The following is a 23,462-nucleotide window of genomic DNA, read 5'->3' as shown; positions in this document are numbered from 1 at the left end:
CCTTCATGACCCCCCCCCCTACAAACCAATGGACACCTACCAACAGAAACTCCCTGACAAAGGGCGTGACCCGCTGCAATCGCAGACCTGTAACAATTTATCATTCTGTAAGACAAACCTCTATCATACAATTCGGCTAGGACATTCACTACATTTACTTCATCTGTCTCCACGGGATCCGAACCTCTTTGTGAGCACCAACTAGACCAAATCTCCCAGATACTTCTATACCTTCTCTTCGTACCAGGTGCCCATGATTCATCCAATAATACTGCAGCTGATTCCAAAAGACTTCTAAATCCTCCCGAATTAGTGATATCCTCCAGACTAGAAGGTTCAATGAACCGGACTCCACCAAAGGATGCTCCTCTCCTTCCGCCCCTGACAAAAGACCTCTGCAACACTTCATTAGAATCGGAAATTCTACAGCCATCTCCATCAGAGACGGAAACCAAGGCTGAGTTTTCCAAAAAGGAGTCACTAGAACTAACTGACACTGCTGCCGCCTCACCTGTAACAAAACTCTCCAGATCATCGAAAAAGAAGGAAATGCGTAGCCTTGTATTTGCGACGAATCCTGCATAAACGCATCCACTGTCATAGCACCTGGATCGTGCCTCCAACTGACAATTTTTCAACTAAAAAGTCAACCTGGAGGCAAAAAGATCTACTTCCAAAGGACCCATGACCAGATTTATTTCCTTGAATAGATGCTCGTTCAATTTCCAATCGCTGAAATATCTCATCTGATGTGAATTCCAATCTTCTACCACATTTTGCACACCTGGCCAAAACTCCGCTTTTTGTGCTCCAAACAAAAACCCCACAACTCCTTTGCCAATTCTGCTAAACTCCTCGAACGAGCACCTCCCAATTTGTTTATATATGTCACAGCAGTAACATTGTCCATCTTCAGGAGAACAGATTTCCCGTTTAAAACATCCCTGAAACTTTGTAAAGCAAACATTCCTGCTTGCAATTCCAAACAATTTATATGTCTTTCTTTTTCCAAACAAGTCCACATTCCACCTGTCTCGAAACCCAGACAATGAGCCCCCCAACCATGCTTGCTCGCATCTGTTTCTAATACAAAATCTGGTTTTAGTCCAAAAAGTGCTCGACCATTCCATGCCTCCAAATTCTCCTTCCACCAAATCAATTCTTCTCTCGCCTCCTCTGAAATTGAAATTCGATCTCCATACCATAGACCTTTTCTTAGCCCAAACATCTTAAAACGCTGCAAGGCTCTGTAATGCAATGGACCTGGAAAAAAATCGCCTGGATAGACGAAGACAAAAGCCCAATCACACGAGCTAAATCTCTCAAAGTCACCTCCTGCTTCCTTAACAAAGATTGTACCTCCTGCTTTATTTTCTTCACTTTCCTTGTTGGTAACACCAACTGACATAGTTTTGTGTCCACTTCGAATCCCAAAAACTCCAACCTTTGCACAGGTATCCATACTGACTTCTCCAGATTCATAATAAAACCCAGACTCTTCAGTAAATCCTTCACCATACACAATTGTTCTTTTTAGATTCCTTCTTCCTGGTTCAGAACCAAAATATCGTCTAAATAAATAATCATTCTCACACCTCTTTCTCTGAGAAAACCAACCACTGGACACAAAACCTTTGTAAAACACGAAGGTACCGAAGCCAGCCTGAAAGGTAAACTCTGAAACTGATACAACTGGCTTTTCCACCTGAACTGCAAAAACCTCTGACTGCACTGAGCAATTGGAATCGTAAAATACGCATCTTTGAGATCTAATGTCACCATCCAATCCTGTTCCTGCAAAAGATCTGGTAACAGATGAATTCACTCCATCTTGAAATGATTGTAAGTCACAAACTGATTTAGGTTCCTCAGATTTATTACCAGCCTCCATCCCTTGTCTGTCTTCTCCACCAAAAACAAAGTACTTACAAAGCCTTTCACCTGATCTTCCAACTTCACAATCACATTATTTTCCAACAATTGCCTTATTTCTATACATACCATCTCTCCTAGCTCTTTCTGGAAGTTTAACTCCTTTGGTTCTACCACCTGCACCGGTTCTAGATCGAACTCTAGAACATAACCCTGAACCGTCTGCAGAATCCACGAACTCTGGAGTGATTAACTCCCAATTCTCTTTGAAGAATTTCAACCTTCCTCCTACCTTTGATGGGATAGCAGTAGAAATAGTCTTCATACTCACCTTGACTTTGCACATGTCCCAAACTTCCGCCTCTCGATCTTGCAGACCGAGCACATCCCCTTCCTTATTGTGGGTAAAATTGAGAACCTCCAAAGTTTCCTCTGAAACCTCCTGCTCCGTGATATTGGGCCCTAAAACCTGCCTGGTCGGTAAGCTGCCCTCTCCTACCGGCCCTACCACATAAATTGTTATCTGAAAAAACGCTTCTCATAGAAAAATGCGCCTTGTCAAGACTCGTAAAAGTACCAACATACTTCGTCAAGGCTTTCACCATGCCGTCTCCAAACAATAAACCCCGAGCCTCCTCTGAAGACTCCTTGTTCGCCAAATCAGCCAATTTAGGATTTATGCGCATCAAGACCGTTTTCCTCCTATCCGCCAAAAGTCCTGCATTAGCATTTCCAAGAAAACAAATTGCTCTCTGACACCAACCCCGAAGGAGATGGATATCCAAATCCTTCCCGTTAAAATATGCGTTCTCCACAGTGTCACAAATTCTTGCCAGAGGACCCAAAACATCAAGCAGCTTATCCTGCACTTGTTTCAATGTTTTTTTCTAAACCTTTCCTACGATCTCTAACCAGCTTAAACAAATATGTTAACATATCCGGGTCTAAATTTGGAGTCATACAGACTTTTTCATCAATCATGGATCTAGAACATTCCGTCCTCATAACACTTCTCTCATCCTTCTCTAGAGGCTTACGTAGCCTATCCTTTATATAATGTGCCACATGTTTCTATGGCCACCACTCCTTACCCCGAGGATGTCTAATATCTCTGGGGTCAAATAATTTTTCTCCTAAAGGATCCAACAGTTCTTTACCAGCATTTGCCCTAAAAACAGTTCCAAATTCATCTTCCAAATCATCTTTGTATTCCAAATCAAAGCATACTCATCGTCATCCTTAACCATAAATTCTTCAGTACAGCCCTCCTTTTCAGCGTCAAGCTGCCTTTCCATTGCACCGCTAAGGGTACCTTTCTCTTTCGAGCTGCCAGGGACTCCTATCTGTCTCAATTCCTTAGACAAATGTCTTTTTTTTATTTTATTATAACACTTCCCACCAGAACCCCTCAAATGGTCCTCGTCTTCAGAAAGAGAGTAAAACTCTTCATCATCTATACCTTAGTCTTTTGCCCAAAGCTTGCCTCATGGACTCCTGAACCACCGCCTTAACCGCCTCAGAGACGATCTTACATAGAAGACCCTCCTGAGTACCTTCCTTTCCCATATTTAATTTAGACATGTCTGCAAAATTCAATATATATATAAAATGTACTCATAGACAATAAATATAACTTTAAAAAACCTCAAAATTCCCCCCAAAAAACAACCAAATCGTAAGTCTAACGTCTCCTCGAACCAAAAACACCAACGGTGAGCTGGTTACCAAGGAAACAATAAACTAACAGCAATCTGCTTCAGAAACAAGCCGAACGCTTGTAACAAAGCCGATCGCTTAAAGAAAAACACACAATGGGCACAAGCACATCGAGATGCGCAGGTAATACTGACCAGGTCCCAGCGCGTGCAGTACTAACCAACTGCCGCGCTGAAATACAAAATTAAACCTCGTAAGAGAAATACACGCTGCAGCGCGAATAAGAAAGAGGTACACTGACACATGAAGGCGTGAAATAATACTAAACACGCCCAACGGACAAAAACAACATTGCAAGATTAACAACGCAGTGAAAACTGGAAGAAAAAATCCTCCTCCAGCGCTCGTAATTAAACCACGTAGCGCATTAAACAAAGAAACAAACCCAAATCAAACACAGACGCAATAAGAAAAAAGCGCTACTAACAAATAACGGCCTTGACTATCGAAAGTCAGACACCAACTAGAATTCAATAAAATGAAAATAAAAAACAATACATTTACAAAAAATACCAAACAACCAACCTTCACAACCCATAAATTGGGTTTTCCCAAAATTAAGCAAACATACCAAACAGCTCAAAGCGTATGTAAGTTATTTAAAAACATATACTTATCTGCTCAGAAGCAGCAAACAAAAAAAAGAGGAAGGAAATGGAGGACACCTGGATTACATGGAATTGAAAATTCTGTTTCTTAGTGATGCTGTTAAGGTTCTTTTGGTTCTTTCAATGGTTTGCTGCTCAGAAGAGTGAATAAAAGGTTAATGCATAATGCTAGCCTCCTGTCTTGACATAAAATTGCGTAAAGGGGAGTAGAGTATAGGGGAGTGGAGGGGCATAGAATGAAGTGAAGGGCAGGAGTAAAATGTGAGAGTGAAGTGGAGTAGCACAGAGTGGTGCATAGTGGAGCTGAGTGACATACAGTGGAGGGGCGCAGAGGAGTGTACAGTGGAGTGGTATACAGCTGAGTGGAGTAGGGTGAACTGCAAAGTGGTACAGAGTGGCATACAGTGTAGAGTAGTAGAGTGCTGTAAAGTAGAGTGCTGTATGTCAGAGTGGTGTACAGTGGAGTGGAGTTACGTGGAGTGGTGTAGAGGGAAAAGCGTAGAGAGGGGTACAGTTTCAAAGTGAAGGGCTTTGGGAGGGAGTGGCCTACAGTGAAGTGGCAGAGTTTTGTAGAGTGGAGGGGCATAGAGTGGAGTAGAGTCACTAACAGCCAGGTGTCTGCTGTGTGTTCAGGCAACAATTTAAAAATGGGAGACTATTAAACTGCAGCGTTAACTTTAGGTTTATATGGATTTGATAAAAACTCATCATTTAAATTTTCGCCCATTTCAAATTGTCTCATTTACAAAGAGCAGGCATCATTCTCCCAGTGGTCTATAGACACTGTGCTATTATTATAACTGAAAAATACAGCCATTTGTTTAAATGAGAGGAATTTAAAACAAAGAAACATCCTTCATAAAACAATGAAAGTGGAACAACACTAAGACTTGAAGTTTCATAGAAATATTTTTCTTCACTTTAAATTTCGGCCATTAAGAAAAATTACTGTTTTTGAATTATAAATATGGCACAGTGTCTACTGGCCACTGAGAGCAAGATGCCTGCTGTTTATAAATGTGACACGTTGAAATAGTAGAAAATAAAGAGTAAACTTAACCTTTATGTCAACTATAAATTTTATTTTTTTCTCCTTTAAAAGCATTCGGAAGCATCACTTTGTTCTCATGCTCAAATGTTAAGTTGACAAAGACTTTTAGAGTTAAATACCTCAGTGCTCCAGTTCTTCACAGTGCCCCAGCTCAGCTCATAAATCTGACTGGGTACTGCTCATTATCAGGCCCTGCTATCTGGAGCCTGATGATTATAATAATAATTTAAAAGAAACACAGCCTTCCCTTTACCTGGAAAGGAAACTGTGACCCTGCATTTATTTAAAATGAACTGAAGGCTGTGAGTTACTCTGATGGTGTCTGTGAGCTACTGGTAGCTTGTGATCGACTGATTGGAGACACCTGACCTAGAGTATTGATTTAATTTCACAGTATTAAAATATTTGTTGCCAACACACTTCAGAATTACAGAAAATGTGCTTACTTCGTATTTTCCTAATTATGATAAGACTCAGAAATGTGTGTGCAGTTCATTTACAAGCATTTAAATGTTGCTGTGTGATAGAATAAAAACCTTTCCTTTCCCACTCCACGCACCCAGCAAGACTGTCACATAAATCCCGCCACTTTGAAGTCTGTGAAGGAAAAGGAAACACCAAGCTCCTTCTGAAGACAGAGCACGTACATTTGACCTCAGTCTTTGAATACACAACACATATGACAAGATAAGAGCAAAATGTAAAGGCCTGTTTACATAAAGTGAGAATTTGCAGAGGAATACAAGGAGCAATGGTAATAGTCTGTACTCCACAGGTGGGACAAATACATGCTGGACAGACTAAAACGAATAAAGCCAACAAATAAAAAACAAGCAAATGTGAGTTACAATCCACAAAGCCAATGATGAGCAACAGGCGAAATGCATTTCTAGGAAGGCTTTTAGACTGTCCCAAAGATGTATTTTCAAACCCAGCTGTCTGGTATGCTTCGACTTAAAACAGTTTTAAAAAATACCCTCATTTTGCATAATAGTTACTGCAGAATTTGGGTGGTCTAATTCCAAGTATATTTAAAAAATACATAGCTTTTGTTTATACCCAATTTTGATGCATTAGAGTTCCCTTGTCAAAAGGTGCATGGCTGCTGCACAATGAATAATCATTGGAAACAGCTGAACGGTAGATGGCTGTGGGTATTACCAGTTATCAGACAACCTCCAAACAGGATATATACTCACCTCTACAACTGGCAGAGTCTGGCTGGCTTAAAGGTACAAACTAGCATTGAGAGCAAATGGTTACACACTAAAAACGTATTGCCTATTTCTCACCCCCCCTCACTTCCATTCACAGTTTTTCTATCTCATCCTTGTGTGATTTACATAAATGGCCCTTTGCTGTATCCAGAATTCTGGATACTTTTCAGAAGTGCATAGCTTTCTGGGTTCACCCATGCATGTCACACTTGATCCCTCACAATGTATGTTGGTAAAAAACGTAAATACAGGAAATATTCACCACCACTTAGAAAACTGCAAAACTATTGTAAAAAACATTTTTCGTCACTCTCCTGGTTCTAAAAGCACTGGAGATGGCAATCTTAGCACAGAAAATCTTTTGCAGATGTCTTTTTTTAAGAATAAGAACATTTTCTTTAGCTATGTTTTGGGGAAAACGAAAATGTTACTATATTTTTCTTAGCCCCTCCAGTGTAGATCACAAACCCTTTTTACCTTGGGTAAAAAGGACACAAATTTCTCCTGCATATCTGTTGCTGAAAAAAGTTATGACGGCTTAAGCGCAAAGTACACCTAATGTCAAAAAAAGGCTCAGCACTGGGAACCCTAAGCAATTAAAGAGTTAATGACAAGCAAATAAAATACTGAAGGTGCTACTCTGAAGGTGACGAATATGATAATACCCGTATTAACAAAGACTTGGCTGGAGTATTTCCATAGTGTATTAGTGAGATTGATGGAAAGGTGTGGCTATTGCCGGCTGGCTTGTTCTGCCTCGAGTCAAACTACACTTCAATATCACTAGGCCCGAACATGTAGAAATACGTTTGGGATGGCAAGCACTAGGGATGTTTCCTTATAGTTCAGGTCTCACTACACCACTGGGGTGTGGTAGGACTCACAGGAGTAGATATGGTTGTGATCTGTCTGCCTACCGTGCCTAGAGTGTCAAGTATCATCTGAAAATTACTGATGAAGCCTCACAGGAAAGAAGTAAGTCTGGGGTACAGTGATGATATGGCATCGTTGGTCATGTCTGCCTGATCAGCCAGGTTAGGGAGTGATTGTTACGTGGCTGCCCCCCTACTGAAATGATACAGAAAAACTTCAGATGAAACCAAACTGCAGTCATGGAAAACAGCAGTAGCCTGGTTGAGAGCAGGCATTGGCTAACGGGTAGCAATCAATAATCAATGGCATTTTACTTCCATACATGAATGAACAGTAAAGGCCATGACAGGGCCTGGATGTAGACACAAGAAGTGAAGTGGGATGAAGCGGATCACTGGCACCCGAGGTTTAAATGTGGAGTCTGGGGCTAAAGAAAGAGGGCAAAACAGCAGCATCTCGGGGGCGCAGGAAGAGGCAGGGGTGTGGACACGGAGTGAGACCATCTTTAGGAAACACTGATTAAAGTAGGGTGTAGAGCAGGGTCAGTTAGTGCGATCCCGAGAGTTAAGCCACAAGTAGAGCTATGGAATAGATGCCAATGTTGGCTACTCAAGACAGGAGACAGTAATATCTGCTACCCAAAGGATGAGCGGGCTGCCACATCACTTGATGTGCTTTAGGGCTGAACAAGTACAAAAGCAGGTGTGCAGCACCCCACAAACACATGCTGTCTGTTCTCTGAAGCTACCCACAATGTCCTCATAGTACAGATTATTTCGGTCACTGCTTAGGAAGGTTAGTTAGTGTCTGTTAGGCATTCATCTTTCCCACTCAGGCTAGGCGATAGCCTTGCATAACAAAAGGTCCCTAATGGTAGTTCCGGTAGGGGAGCAAATAATTCGCCAGATTCAGAACAGCAGTAACGAATTGTAAGTAGCTAGAATGCTTAAGGAAACTTCAAAACGACTAAAATGCAGAAGTTCAGCAAACAGGAGTGAGAAAATATGACCAAGAACCCCCACCCAATTCTGGCTTGCAGTGGTAACAATGTTGGCTTTCAAATGGAAAATTACCCTACAGTATTTACAGTTCAAAATGTCCCTGCTATATCAAGTCTATACATCCAAACAAAAACAAGGCTAACTACCACTGGTAGACACAGCATAACACCCGCACCGCGCGGACTCCAAGAGACTAGCCACCGTAGGCCCTCGTTAATAGTTAAGGGCTACATTCCGATCACTATGCAAACAAGCACTTGCATAGGTAATCGGAATTACGAGTTTTGTGGTAATCATTTCACCCTCAAAGTTTTCTCCCCGACGAATTCTGGAACATCAAACCTAACAAAATTTATCTGACGGGAATAGTCCCCCGAAACAATTTTAAAACAGGAGTTTAAAAAATGATTATGAATGTTATGTCTCATTTTCTTGTTGAAAACTAAGATATTTACTGCATGTGAAAAAGCTAAACCTGGGGTTCATTGTATTTATCACTTGTGGTAAATAACCAAACAACTTGTAATTAGGGCCATGGTAGAGTGCCCAGCGCTAACAGGTCAGTAGGTGAATGATTAAAACACCTAATTAAAAAGTCACGTTTTCAAAGGAGGTTTAAAAGACCTCAAAGGTCCTTAATGGTTCTAACAAAAGAAGTAAATAATTCAAACCTCTGGTAGCCATAGGAGGGCTGTAAAGTTGCAAATTGTGCCCCCACGGCCTGCAAGAAAAGAAATAACGGTGCAGTTTTAAGCGTACACCTGAGCACAACTACTTAAACTTTGAACCTAGTTGGTAGCAAACTGCTGACAGTTTATATTTGCAGACTGCTATATGGCTGTGCAACACACATGTACTAACTTGTTTATTCTCTCAATCTACTATTTACACTGTTTGCTGGGAAAATGTAGGAGCTATATTTATTTGTATATCTGCAAAGATGCCAGTGAGCAAGAGGTGTTTACAGCTTGAAATTTGTCTGAAAGGAACTTACCGAACACCTTCCGAGAACTGCTTTGTGCATAGCCTCTTACAGCAACGCAAATGCTGCCCAAAGGCCCCAAGAAAGAATTCAAGGTCAGTCCAAATGGTCCAAGCACTTTATGTCAAGACATTTACATACAAAATACAAAAATATTCCCAGCAGAATACGGCCTACATCCCTTTTCCACACCCAATGAAAACAGCATCAACATTTGAAGACACCATTACCAAAGAGTCACATTAGACATGAGAATACCTTAGTTGACACCCCCCCTCCTCCCATCCCCAATCAAAGAGAGGTTTGGAATTTTCAGCTGTGTACTAGGCTGCCACTCTGCTCCCAATCCTCACTGAGCACAGACTACAGGGTGGAGGAGGGTGATCAGGGGAGAGTCTGCCCCATCATATCCCAGCTGGAGACTGTGGTAATGCAATGATGCCGAGTACCTTAGGTAGGGAGTACCAAAAAAAGAGAAAAAAAAAGAAAGAAAAAAAAAAAAGGACAATTTACATGTACCAAAATATGTCTAGGTGGCAGGGCGATTGTGCTAAAGGGCAGGTAAACCAAGAAATGTATGTTGCTTGAATGACAGGGATTAGGAGGGTGTCTCAGGACGCCCTTCTACAGTAGACTCACTAGAGAGGAATAGGCTCCGTAATTCAAAATCTGCGCCCAACCACGTTCTTGAGCGCCATGAAAGACTACAAGGGTTTTACCCACCTGCTGCAGACTTTACTATTAAAAAAAAATATACATATTGTGCAAAAATAGCTGTTTTCCAAGCAGTCAGTACTTGCACGCTTTGGGTGGATCTGGCTGTGCTTTTTTTCATGACTTTTTTTTTTTTTTTGCAGAAGTCTTAGCTGATGTGCATCCAGCAAAAAACAAAGTCAGGGTTTGCTTATCTTGGGGCAACTAACATGGTTTGAGGAAGTTGAAAACTTCAGGGCCTCAGACAAGGCATTTTTCTGAAAGAAAGATCATTGTATATGAATTTTAACTCTTTTTGCACAAGAGGGCCGGGTGCAGAACCTATGCATTCGCTTTATTCCCTCTAGTTACTTCTCATAAAACATTGTGTCTATCTGCAGCAGACAACAGATAAACTCGAACACAAGAAATACCCATGACGAGGGTGTAGCAAACTTTTGTCAAATGGGCCCATACTTTCCTTCCGTAGCGACTTGGCTTGCTATTGTGTTGTGCCCCCACTGCGCCATTTTCAACATTATAAAGTTGATTAAAACTGATAACCAAATAATCAGGTTGCCACAGCGACCTCAGGCTTTAGGACAACCCCACTAGTCTTCCACTTCATTTCATTTCAATGACAGTCACTCAGTGTGCTGTTTTCTGGAGACTGATTCACAGAGATAAAGTGAAAAAGTGGTATAGGTAAAATTGGAATAGCGGTGTTTAGCTAACAGCTATCAAAAGTAGGGGCTCATAAGGGAACTTAAAATACATTCCAATCTTAAAAACAGAGTGTTTTTCACTTTCACTTCAATGTACTCAATAACAAAGTATTTTCAAAATTAGCGTGAACACAGTGCCACATTGTACTGCTCGATAGTGGATGCTGTTTTGTCTCAGTCTAACATGTTGCTTACCAGTTATTGTTATTTTAATTTCATAAACTTCAGGCAATATTTTTTCAGTTCTGAGAACACTGTGCCGGCAAGCAGGCGAGGTAAGTTCTAGAACGTTTTTGATGCCTATCAAACAAAGGTCTGGCAAGCGTGTACATCCAGTTCTAAAAGCTTCTTGCTGCCGTCAGAGCAGGCTCTAGAAAGCTCGATGCTCCAGCCAATCGCATGCCTGATAGCACTGCAGAGCAAGCTCTAGAAAGCTTAATTTCAAACATTCACAGTCCTGACGCGCATGCACATGAATGCCAGGGAACCACACCAAATCACAACTTTAAAGCTTCATTACCAGGAGCTCTTATATAAGCACCCAGATCCATAACTCTGGGAAATTTTCAAACTTTCACAGAATAATGGCTTGCTCTCCATAGAACAAGAAGGGACAGGCACTGGCAAAGCCTACAGGTCTGGTGTTAGCTGCCGGCCTTTCGGCTTTGTCAATGGCTGTTTGTCATGGCTTTTGTAAAACGTTATCACTGGGAGTACTGCTGGGCACTTGCCAATATGAAAACATTTGCTTAAAGCAAATGTGTTTATATGGTCTTAAAAAGGGTACGTAGCCATGGTATGCCCCTGGCACTGACTGGAAGTACATTGTGTGCAAATGTGCTCTTCGCGAAAGACAGAATACTGTCAGTTACAGCGAAGCTAGCCAATGGCCAAAGGAAGCTGATCCAATGCCCGATGATGTAGCAAACAGAAGGCAATGTGAATGACACAACAACAGACTAGTGGATGAAAAGGGCTTGCTGAAAACCACGTCAAGTATATATACCAAAGAAAGAATTTTAGTAAAAGCAAAAGGACTCGGCGACAGCAGACCTAAAAATCATGCGATGGAGCTTCTGTTTTCAATGGCCTCTATCGTGCACAGAAAACTATCCTCTGCCTAAAGTACTACATCTCAGTCACTTCTGCCAAGCTCATTTTCAATCAAAAGTCAACCTCACTGACATCTGTCCAACCCCCTCCATCAAATATCTACCTAATTACCCTTCGTGTCAAAGCTTCCCTGTAGCTTTACCACAGAGCCCTTCTCCCTCTTGCCTGCTGCAGTGTGACCTCTTGCATACTTCTATCCACGCCTGTCACTTTAATCACAGGTCTGCATCAGGACCAAACGGACATTCAGAAAAAGCTTGGGCCCCTCTCATGTCAAGAAAAATAGTTTTGATTGGTTTTTTTCCATTGTTCTCAGTACACAGATGGATTTGTGATCATGGTCTGGTGATGTGGGCGAGCAGGGAGAAGAGGCTTCGAGACCCTGAGAATTTGACTTTATAAGGCTTCGATTTGGCAAGGTAGACATTTGCACTGAACACAGTGTAACTACTGGCAACGATATTGGGGAGAGGAGACCGGGGAAGCTAACACTGGCAGCTCCCAATGGAAACAAGTGGCTCTTGGAAATTGACTTGGTGGGGAGAAGTGGCTCTGGAAAGTGGAGGACCGATTTCACCCCCTCATTTCACAAACTAAGAGAATAGCAACACTGTTTGTGTTGGAAAAAGACCATTCTATAGATTACCAACATGCATGCTTCATCAAACATTACAAGCGCTGTGGAAGATGTCTGTTAACCTACAAAACTTTTAAACTGCATGACTTAGTGTTACATTAAAGGCAAGTAAATCTCGGAGAGTGAGTAGTTGAAAAGGACTGCTCACACGCAAATGAAAAAAAAAAAATGGGTTGAAGCTTAATTCTTCATGCAGGCGTCCCCACAGTATGCGTTGTTAAAATATAAGGTGGGCGGCAATGCAGTTTTGTTCCCAGATATCTTAGCCCGTGTGCTTTTGTATTAAGCATTAAGTCTAGCTTAAAGATGCTTTTAAAAAGCACCACTGTGCATCAAAATTTAGTTTCTTAGGGAGCCCTAACCCTTGCATCCACCTTCTCCCTCTCTCTGCTTGGGATGTTTAACCTACCAATTGCCCAAATACACGTTGGCAATGGGTTCTTAAATAAAAGCTGGCTTGACCAGAAAAGTCCTTCTAAAGGGCTTAGTTTTCATAAGAACGTGTAGCAGAAAGACAGGTGAAAGCCGAACAGTGTTTCATTTATCAAATTGGAGTGTATTTAGTACTAGGATCAAAGCACCTAAAAATGAAAGGGAAGGTGTGTCTAACCTAAAAAACATAGTGTTCCCAGAAACCTGCTCAAAACTCCAGGAGGAGATAACCCAGAGTTCAGGAACGCTGGGCAGCACCAGCCTCTTGAAAGCACTGCTTTCAGGTAGCGTATCCCAAGCCCCAGTATTGCTTATAAAGAATTCTCAGGAGAAGATGCAGCATGAGAGGTGCCCCTGTCCGTGCTTCATCAGAATCAAGGTGGGTCTGCTTCTCTCCAGTCTTCTCCGATTCCCACCGCACTCCACTGTGGAGCTACATATATCCTGGAAGAAGTTTTGTCAGCCCTGGAGAGAGATTTGTTCACAGATCTGGAAGGATATCAGTGTCCACAAAACTGAGCAGTCAGATCAGGGGATACCCCTACCCAGTGCTCCAAAAGTCAGCTGCTTCTACTGACTGCCGAACATCAGTGTCTATCCCAGTTCCTTAGTGGTTATCAGTTTATAGCTTCTTGGTACAGAACTAAGCACCTGTGTTCTGCAGTAGTGGTGCCTACAGAAGTGTTAGAACATCCAGTGTACTTTGTTCACACCCCACAAAAGGAGGGGAGAAGGGATGGTCAGTCTTGCTGCAACAGCAGTTGTGGGGTACCTATTAATATCGCCCAGATTTGGCATCGCCAATGGCACCCCAGACGTCAAACACAAACTCATCAGGGAAGGCAAAGTCCCCGAGTTTTTCATCCAGAGCTTCAGCAAACTCGTCCGGGTTGTGCTTATCCTTGCCAAGCTCTACCATGGTTGCAGCTGTGAAGAGGAAGAGATTATTGTTAGAACAGAGGATCCGTCTGTGGACCCTTTAAACCCCCTTGTCCACCAAGACACTTGCATATACCTGTTCTGTTCACACTAAAAATGACCATCAATACCTCCTCCATGATTTATGGCCCTTGCTCACAGGCGCCAATGACTTCGACCACAAAAAGACAACAGATTCAACAAGTAGCAAAAGGTACGCCTCGGAAAGCAGTGCTATGACAAACATCAGCTTACATTAAAGATCAGTTTTAATTAACCTTTAATCGGTCCAGTCACCCAACAAAACAAACACACCCCTGTCAAGCAAGATGAATGGATTCCTTTTTAGTAAGAAGATAAGGGATTGCTAATTTATGAATGATAATCAAACGGTATTTTCGATAAAATTACACGGAGAAGGGTAGAGCTCAATAGTCCCATATGGGTAGGCCGAGATAGGGCTTTCCATGCGTTACTAGCAGTAGACCGACCCCCCGCCTAGGGCAGTGTGGAAACAAGTGTTTGAAATGGAGGATACAAGCTCACTTACCCAGTTCGCTGTCACGAATGCCCATGTAACTTTCAAGCAGGTCATCTACCTTTTCAATAGCCTTCTCCTCAAATGCGGATGGCTGGAAAAGATACAAAGTTTTCAGTATTAGGTGCACTGAGCGGAGGAAAAAAAAAAATAAGGAACTTACCTGTTACACTAATTTCCTAATGAACTGGTCTCCTACATTAGTCACAGGCCTTATAGAACTCTAAATCAGAATGCTTCCTTCAAAATGCAGTCTTAATACCTGCACAAGATCTGGCATGAGGTTCCTGACATCCACTTCCTGTGAGACCAGAAAATGGACCACTCATTTCGAGAAGGAAGTGATGAGAGAGATACACATGAATCCACAGGACAGAGACTGAGGAAAGAAATGCAGCTTAGCTTATTCCTCGTGTCCAGCACTGCATCCTCCATAGATCTCCAAAAGTGATGTAACGCCGGGGGCAAAATGACCATATTCCAATCTAAATTCCCAGACACAGATGTGAAATCAAAAGTATCCAAATCATGAAGAGATTTAAGAGGGACCAAGGGACTAATACAATATTAAGGTGCATTTGACAGAAAGGGTTATATCACAGATTGTACATCATTCTTCAAGTCTTGAAGAAAATCACACATGAGTTAAAAGGTGTCTAACAGGACCATAGGCTTATCATACCCATAGACCTGCACTAGAGTTCCATTTTAAATGGAGTGCATTTTTTTATTATGTGGATATCATAAATCTAGCCCTACATGTTACATCCCTGGGTTAAACACAGACGCAAAAGAGGCCACATTTTTATATCGGGCAGAAGCTCAACGCACAACTGTTAAAGTCAATTATCTTCTGCCAAAAGGATGTTTTGTGTTTGCAAATTTTGCTGGTGTAGAATAACTTTTTCTTTCCCATTGATGAATCAAGTACCGTTTTCTTTTTCACGCGGCATCTACATCTGAGAGAAAGCATTGGGACTGCTAATGCCAGAAGAAACCATGAATATGTAGAAGCACTAGTGACCTTCAATAAAAACAGAAATCTTGCACTTGTACACGAAAAGGCTGAGAAGTGGATGGGTTAGAGGAAAGTAACATACCTGGCTGCAATAATGCTTGAAATGCAGGTCGGGAAACTTGGGCAGTACAAGGCTGGAGGCACTGACTCACCTCTGGATACTTTGTGGGGTCAGGTGAATGTCAGATTCTGTGTGCGACTGTCAAGTGCAAACGCATAGGGCTGAGTGGTGGCTGTTAAGATAAGTAGTAACAAGCTCAGCAAGAACTCCCATCAGATCAGATCGGTGTTCAAAGCTACTAAATCCAGCTAGACTTTTTTCGAGATATTTTGAAGGGCAGCACCTCTATCGTATCATGCGGTCTCTCAGTTCTGGGCTTCTGCGTTGAAGGCTTACCAAGGGTTTATAGTGAGAAAGATATCAACCTTAGTTCTATTCTTTTTTCATGGGGAAGGTGGGAGAGAGTCTCCCCAGAGCAGCGACAGGGCCGGATAACAACGTACCATAACAGAGGCAGGGCCAAAGCCAGGGCTTTTGGTACCACAGGAAAGTTAACTTTTTTATGACAAAAAGCAACGTTTTATATAAGTAGGAGCAACGTAGCGACATATACTGGTAATGTAGAGGCAGCAGTTTAGAACTGTCTTCCCCTACAACTGACCCCAACAGGCCTCCTGCTCTGGACCACTTCAAAAGGTACATTTTTTCTCCCCAAACATATAGGTGGCAGAACAGCAAATCGGCAAGAGAACACTGGACTTTCTTCACTTTGGTATTTGGGAATACAGTAGGCATTTTAAGCCTGTTAATCTCAAATCTTCCTGCTTTGAAACGGGAACTGCTCAAAGCTAATGGAAAAATCAGTGAAAAGGGAAGCAAGGAGTGGATTAGTAAAACATGCCAGCACAAAAACCAAGGTCCTGGACAAAGAAAACAAATCTGCCCAAACTTCGAGGAAAACCATGAGTGTGGATAAAGTCTAGTGTTGGCACAAACAGGGCCACCAAGGTGACAACAGAAGGGGTGCTTGTAGGAGGCTGGACTGGCTTGTAGTGAGTACCAAGGGGTACTTGCACCTTGCACCAGGCCCAGTTATCCCTTATTAGTGTATAGGGTGTCTAGCAGCTTAGGCTGATAGATAATGGTAGCTTAGCAGAGCAGCTTAGGCTGAACTAGGAGACGTGTGAAGCTACTACAGTACCACTTAGTGTCATATGCACAATATCATAAGAAAACACAATACACAGTTATACTAAAAATAAAGGTACTTTATTTTTATGACAATATGCCAAAGTATCTTAGAGTGTACCCTCAGTGAGAGGATAGGAAATATACACAAGATATATATACACAATAGCAAAAATATGCAGTATAGTCTTAGAAAACAGTGCAAACAATGTATAGTTACAATAGGATGCAATGGGGAAACATAGGAATAGGGGCAACACAAACCATATACTCCAGAAGTGGAATGCGAACCACGAATGGACCCCAAACCTATGTGACCTTGTAGAGGGTCGCTGGGACTATTAGAAAATAGTGAGAGTTAGAAAAATAACCCTCCCCAAGACCCTGAAAAGTGAGTGCAAAGTGCACTAAAGTTCCCCTAAGGACAAAATAGTCGTGTTAGAGGGAAAATGCAAGGAAAACACAAATCAGCAATGCAACAACGATGGATTCCTGACTGAGGGTACCTGTGGAACAAGGGGACCAAGTCCAAAAGTCACAAGCAGCTCGGAGATGGGCAGATGCCCAAGAAATGCCAGCGGTTGGTGCAAAGAAGCTCTTACTAGGCTGAAGAACTGTGAATACTGCAGGAACGACAAGGGCTAGAGACTTCCCCTTTGGAGGATGGATCCCCCACGCCTTGGAGAGTCGTGCAGAAGTGTTTTCCCGCCGGATGGACGCCAACAAGCCTTGCTACACGCAAATCGTGCGTTTGGCGTTTTTGGATGCTGCTGGGGCCCAGGAGGGACCAGGAGGTCGCAAATTGGACCTGCAGAGAGAGGGGACGTCGAGCAAGACAAAGAGCCCTCACTGAAGCAGGTAGCACCCGGAGAAGTGCCAGAAACAGGCACTACGAGGAAGCGTGAAACGGTGCTCGCCGAAGTTGCACAAAGGAGTCCCACGTCGCCGGAGACCAACTTAGAAAGTCGTGCAATGCAGGTTAGAGTGCCGTGGACCCAGGCTTGGCTGTGCACGAAGGATTTCCGCCGGAAGTGCACAGGGGCCGGAGTAGCTTGCAAAGTCGCGGTTCCCAGCAATGCAGCCCAGCGAGGTGAGGCAAGGACTTACCTCCACCAAACTTGGGCTGAAGAGTCACTGGACTGTGGGGGTCACTTGGACGGTGTCGCTGGATTCGAGGGACCTCGCTCGTCGTGCTGAGAGGAGACCCAAGGGACCGGTAATGCAGCTTTTTGGTGCCTGCGGTTGCAGGGGGAAGATTCCGTCGACCCACGGGAGATTTCTTCGGAGCTTCTGGTGCAGAGAGGAGGCAGACTACCCCCACAGCATGCACAAGCAGGAAAACAGTCGAGAAGGCGGCAGGATCAGCGTTACAGAGTTGCAGTAGTCGTCTTTGCTACTATGTTGCAGGTTTGCAGGCTTCCAGCGCGGTCAGCGGTCGATTCCTTATCAGAAGGTGAAGAGGGAGATGCAGAGGAACTCGGCTGAGCTCATGCATTCGTTATCTAAAGTTTCCCCAGAGACAGAGACCCTAAATAGCCAGAAAAGAGGGTTTGGCTACCTAGGAGAGAGGAAAGGCTACTAACACCTGAAGGAGCCTATCACAAGGAGTCTCTGACGTCACCTGGTGGCACTGGCCACTCAGAGCAGTCCAGTGTGCCAGCAGCACCTCTGTTTCCAAGATGGCAGAGGTCTGGAGCACACTGGAGGAGCTCTGGACACCTCCCAGGGGAGGTGCAGGTCAGGGGAGTGGTCACTCCCCTTTCCTTTGTCCAGTTTCGCGCCAGAGCAGGGGCTAAGGGGTCCCTGAACCGGTGTAGACTGGCTTATGCAGAATTGGGCACATCTGTGCCCAACAAAGCATTTCCAGAGGCTGGGGGAGGCTACTCCTCCCCTGCCTTCACACCATTTTCCAAAGGGAGAGGGTGTCACACCCTCTCTCAGAGGAAGTTCTTTGTTCTGCCATCCTGGGCCAGGCCTGGCTGGACCCCAGGAGGGCAGCTGCCTGTCTGAGGGGTTGGCAGCAGCAGCAGCTGCAGAGAAACCCCAGGAAGGGCAGTCTGGCAGTACCAGGGTCTGTGCTACAGACCACTGGGATCATGGAATTGTACCAACAATGCCAGGAAGGCATAGAGGGGGCAATTCCATGATCATAGACATGTTACATGGCCATATTCGGAGTTACCATGGTGAAGCTACATATAGGTAGTGACCTATATGTAGTGCACGCGTGTAATGGTGTCCCCGCACTCACAAAGTTCAGTGAATTGGCTCTGAACAATGTGGGGGCACCTTGGCTAGTGCCAGGGTGCCCTCACACTAAGTAACTTTGCACCTAACCTTTACCAGGTAAAGGTTAGACATATAGGTGACTTATAAGTTACTTAAGTGCAGTGTAAAATGGCTGTGAAATAACGTGGACGTTATTTCACTCAGGCTGCAGTGGCAGGCCTGTGTAAGAATTGTCAGAGCTCCCTATGGGTGGCAAAAGAAATGCTGCAGCCCATAGGGATCTCCTGGAACCCCAATACCCTGGGTACCTCAGTACCATATACTAGGGAATTATAAGGGTGTTCCAGTAAGCCAATGTAAATTGGTAAAATGGTCACTAGCCTGTTAGTGACAATTTGGAAAGAAATGAGAGAGCATAACCACTGAGGTTCTGATTAGCAGAGCCTCAGTGAGACAGTTAGTCACTACACAGGTAACACATTCAGGCACACTTATGAGCACTGGGGCCCTGGGTTACCAGGGTCCCAGTGACACATACAACTAAAACAACATATATACAGTGAAAAATGGGGGTAACATGCCAGGCAAGATGGTACTTTCCTACAGTGCTTTCATAAACCCTCGGCTGTCGGCAGGCTATAGTCCCACTGTTTCCTCACCTCATGATGGGGCTCCAACAAAGGTGATGAGCAACAAAACAACTAAGAAACCACAGATAGCATGGTTTTGTGTTCATAGTGATAGGCATGTCTGTGTGTTCAGCATGAAAATATTTCATTTGCATGAGGCTCGGATTCTGCAAGGTAGGCCCTGCACTGAACACAATGTAAAAGAGGTCTGTGTGAAAACAGTAAGCCGAGTGTATGTTGTATGTTTGTGATGAGACACTTTAAACTAACAGCCACACCCACTTACAGTGAGCAGTGGCAGCATTTATAATGCAAGAACAAAAATAATGCTAGAGACAAAGTATAGTATGGGACTGCAGCAGAAAGGGCAATGGGTAGCCTATGGGGACCTGCTGCTTTCCTCCAGCTTCATACCTAACTGGTTAGGCTTCGAAACACAGATGATTTTCTTTCTAAACGTCCAAACCAATGCGATTCAAAAGGCACTGTGCTTTGTTTCTGTAGGTGTAGTTTGCACTGTTTTTTTTTTTTTTTTTGCGGCTTTTCAATTTCAAAGCATCTGCCTAATGAAGAAAGGTGAAGTAATGGGCATAGAATAATGCAGACTGCATGGTCATTCCGTTGCTAACAATATTTGTATTATCAGGTCTCCGACATATGAGACCTCAATCTAACAAAGCCAGAAAAACACTAGGATTCTGGTAAGGATGAATTTATGAGACCGCAAAAGAGAGATCTTACAACGTAGGAAATATAGATTCTGTGGACTTGGTTAACTTGCACTTTTCATAGGAAATTGCTTTTCATTTTGGACAATACATTTGGCAGCAATTAACAAAGGTAATATATGCACTGTATGTACACATACACAGGTATACTTTATCTGCAAGCATGTTGTGCATCTTACCAGCTCCTCCACGGTGGCGGGGCCTTTTGACCGTAGCCGGAGGGTTCCTCGCCCAGTGCCAATCTGTGGGTTGGAGCTGACTTTGGCTCCTCCGGATCTCTGGCCAATCATGTCTGAAATTGTAAGTGAGATAGCTATCAGCGAGAACAGCCGCAGAAAATACTACTTCGGGCTCTCGAGACCGTTCTGCCCCTAATAAATGCCTTAATTGGCCCTTTCACAAACTCCGAAAGACAGGCGGGACATGGCCTACTGACAACACCCTACACTCCAAACTGAAAAAGTTATCTCAAATACTATTGTTCACACCGGAGACTAACAGCAACTCCTGCGTTACACACCATGCCGCACCCACTGCTGAATCAACTCGTTGGACTGGCTCACTCACTACCTGCATGTCCTGCTCTCCTCCCTCCCCCACCCGTTCAGCAAACATGGAACACTTCGTGGAGCTCGTGCGGGGACAGAATCAGCACGTTGCAGGGCAGGAGCAGGAAGCCCAGCCTAATGAACAGAGGTTGGGCTGCCAGAAGAGGCTTCGTCAGCCGCTCTGGGGAAACCATCCGACAGGTCGGACGGGACCCCACCCTCCCGACGTGAAGGTGCACCCGGCGCGGCCTGTGCCGGCCTGCTCCTCGAGGAAGCTTGCCAGGGAGGGAAACGGGAGAGAGCGAGGCGGGCAAAGCTGCCAGAGAAAACAACGCGGAGGGATAGAGACCAAAGTCCATCACTCCAGACTGCATGGAAACCGAAGCAGAGCGAGGGAGGCAAGAGAATCAAGGAGAGGAATGAGGGGGAACCATGAGTAGAACAGGGAGCCTGAACAGGGAAGCCTTGAGAATGAACTGGAGGAAAGTAGTCAAAGAAAGTGGCAAGTAATGTGTGCAATGTGTTCGTGTAGTCGCTGTATATAATAGATACAAACATAAATTCATACACAAAAGCATCAGGAGTACGGCGGAGGAACCGCAGCCTGAAAAAAGGTGCAGGGAAACCAGTCAGAAAAAAAAGAACTTAAAAGACCTCCAGGCACATACTAGACCCAAGACAGAGAACCGGCAGATGGAAGGGGCAAGTACACGAAAGCACAGGGAGGATATGCAGGAGAGTGAAGATGGGTGGCAGGGAACTAAAGATACAACTACGAAAGGACAACGAAGAAAGAAGGTGAATTTATGAACATGGGAAGAAAAGGGAGGCTAGATTGTGAGGCAGATGTATTGAAGAGGGAAAGGAAAGAATGAAGAACTAAGTGGCTAAGAAACTACAGGCCAGAGGGAAATAAAAGAAGAGTGAAGGGGAAAGTGAAAAAAGAGTGGAATCTCAGTGTTGATAATGCTTCTCATCAAGTAATTTTTGTTATGCCCCCAAATCCAGTCACCAGTCTTGCCCACTGCCTTTGCTTCCTACCCAACCATCCTCAGTCTCCATTCCCTTCAGCATGGCCAACCTAAACTACCCATACACTTTTATTTTAATGCCACTTTTTCTGTCCACTTCTCCAACTCGTTATTATCTCCTTCACATTCAGCCTCAGCAGAAGTTGCAGCATGCCAAAAACATCATTTACCTAGCTTTGTGGCTGCTATCTTACCTGCCTGTGCCCAGAGCCATTTTGGCATGGTAACTCAGGCTGTTCTTGCACATTCTGCCTCGGATGACTTTCCCTGCCTACATTCTGCTTCTTATTTAGGGTGCTATCACTCAACATGTGACTGCCCCTCACTTTCCACCCCGCTCTAATCTTTTTTTTTTTATATGACAGCTATTTTATCTGCACTAGATTTACCTAATGAAAATGTCTACTTCGCTCGATATATGTAAATTTAGGTTTTCAGTTTCACTCAATGAGTTTTGAGCTAGGCGACTAAAGAGAAGACGGCACAGTGAATGAAAAGGGATGACAACCAGAATAAAATATGGCAAAAGGTTAGCACGTGTCGGAAGCTACAGGAAAAAGAAAGAGGGAAATAAAGCAACAGGAGGCGGTACAGAAACCAAACAGGTGAGGAGCATGCAGGAGAACTAGTGCATACACAATAGTGAGCAGATTGAACACGACTGGGACAGAAGAGAATGCCGACCGCTGGAGGCACCCTACAGAAAGATTTGTGGTCGGGGTAAGGTATGCACGGGGGCCTAACTCAGTGTCCTCTAGCACAGGATTCAGGTATATCCTGTACAGCACTCACCAAACGCCTTAAGAGGCTCAATCAGCTTCAAAGTGAATTTGCGGCCCTTGGGTAGGTCCTTCAGCATTTTCGCCACCTCATAGTGCCGGCAGCCAATCAGGCTCTCCCCATTAATGGACTCAATCATGTCACCGATGTTGATCAGCTGCATCCGATCGATGGTGCTGCCGTCCTTGATCCTCTGTTGGATAAAGGGTTGTGAGATAGTCATGGTCAGGTTGTGGTTTAATCGGCCCACATTAGTAAACACCTGACAGGGCTACAGAGCAGCAAATAAGTCATCCTGCACTAAACTGGGAGTACGTTTTAGCAAGGTGATCATACGCTAGTTTGAAATGTTGTAGCAATTATATTGCTTATTAAAACTGTTTACATATTAGTGTTATTAGAGGGGAAGATCTACTGTTGGCAAGACGAGCAAAACCAAAATGGGCAGGAGAGCTCCAAAACCAGACACATAATTATCAAAGTTATTGGGATGGCGTAACGAACCATGTGGCTCCTTTGAAGATCTGGCTTGATAGAGCAGTGATAGCGAGATATTATGTGATCACCAGAATGTGCTTTAAGATGAAGGATTAAGACAGGCACTTGAGCTCCAGCCACATGTTGATCCTCCTTTCAACAAGCTTTTGAATGGGCTGACAGTGTGTGTGCGTCTGCTGAAAAAGAGAACGTATGTTGCCTTTTGTAAAAACGTATGCTCCATATGGTAGGCCTGTGTTAGTATGACAAGCTAACTGTAAATTCTACAGGCCTCATTGCTTCACTGGGAAAAACAGTGTCAGACGCCATACATCTGAACCGTTTATTAGGGAAGTAGTGAAAAAAGAAGTAGGCTTGACTTGCTTAATTTGAAAAGCATATGTTAAAGCCAACAGGCCTTCAAGAGTGTATTGTTATTACACTGTGTTAAAAAAAA

General features: G+C 43.7%; 1 protein-coding gene across 2 annotated transcripts in view; it reads right to left on the bottom strand.

The window, feature by feature from the left end:
- Positions 1 to 9,420: 9,420 nt before the first annotated feature.
- The window catches only part of GIPC1 (GIPC PDZ domain containing family member 1), a 45,543-nt gene continuing 31,501 nt past the window's right edge, over positions 9,421 to 23,462 (bottom strand). For both annotated transcript variants that reach the window (XM_069231701.1, XM_069231702.1), the window contains 4 exons: positions 22,541 to 22,721; positions 20,349 to 20,461; positions 14,389 to 14,470; positions 9,421 to 13,847 (listed from right to left, as the gene is read on the bottom strand). In XM_069231701.1, the coding sequence (XP_069087802.1) occupies positions 13,696 to 13,847; positions 14,389 to 14,470; positions 20,349 to 20,461; positions 22,541 to 22,721 (528 nt within the window). In that variant the 3' untranslated portion in view covers positions 9,421 to 13,695. The remainder of the gene's footprint in view (positions 13,848 to 14,388; positions 14,471 to 20,348; positions 20,462 to 22,540; positions 22,722 to 23,462) is intronic.

Source organism: Pleurodeles waltl, chromosome 4_2 (assembly GCF_031143425.1).
Source record: "Pleurodeles waltl isolate 20211129_DDA chromosome 4_2, aPleWal1.hap1.20221129, whole genome shotgun sequence".
NCBI lineage: Eukaryota > Metazoa > Chordata > Amphibia > Caudata > Salamandridae > Pleurodeles > Pleurodeles waltl.
The sequence above is the reverse complement of the archived record's forward strand: the minus strand, read 5'-3'. Positions and strand labels throughout refer to the sequence as shown.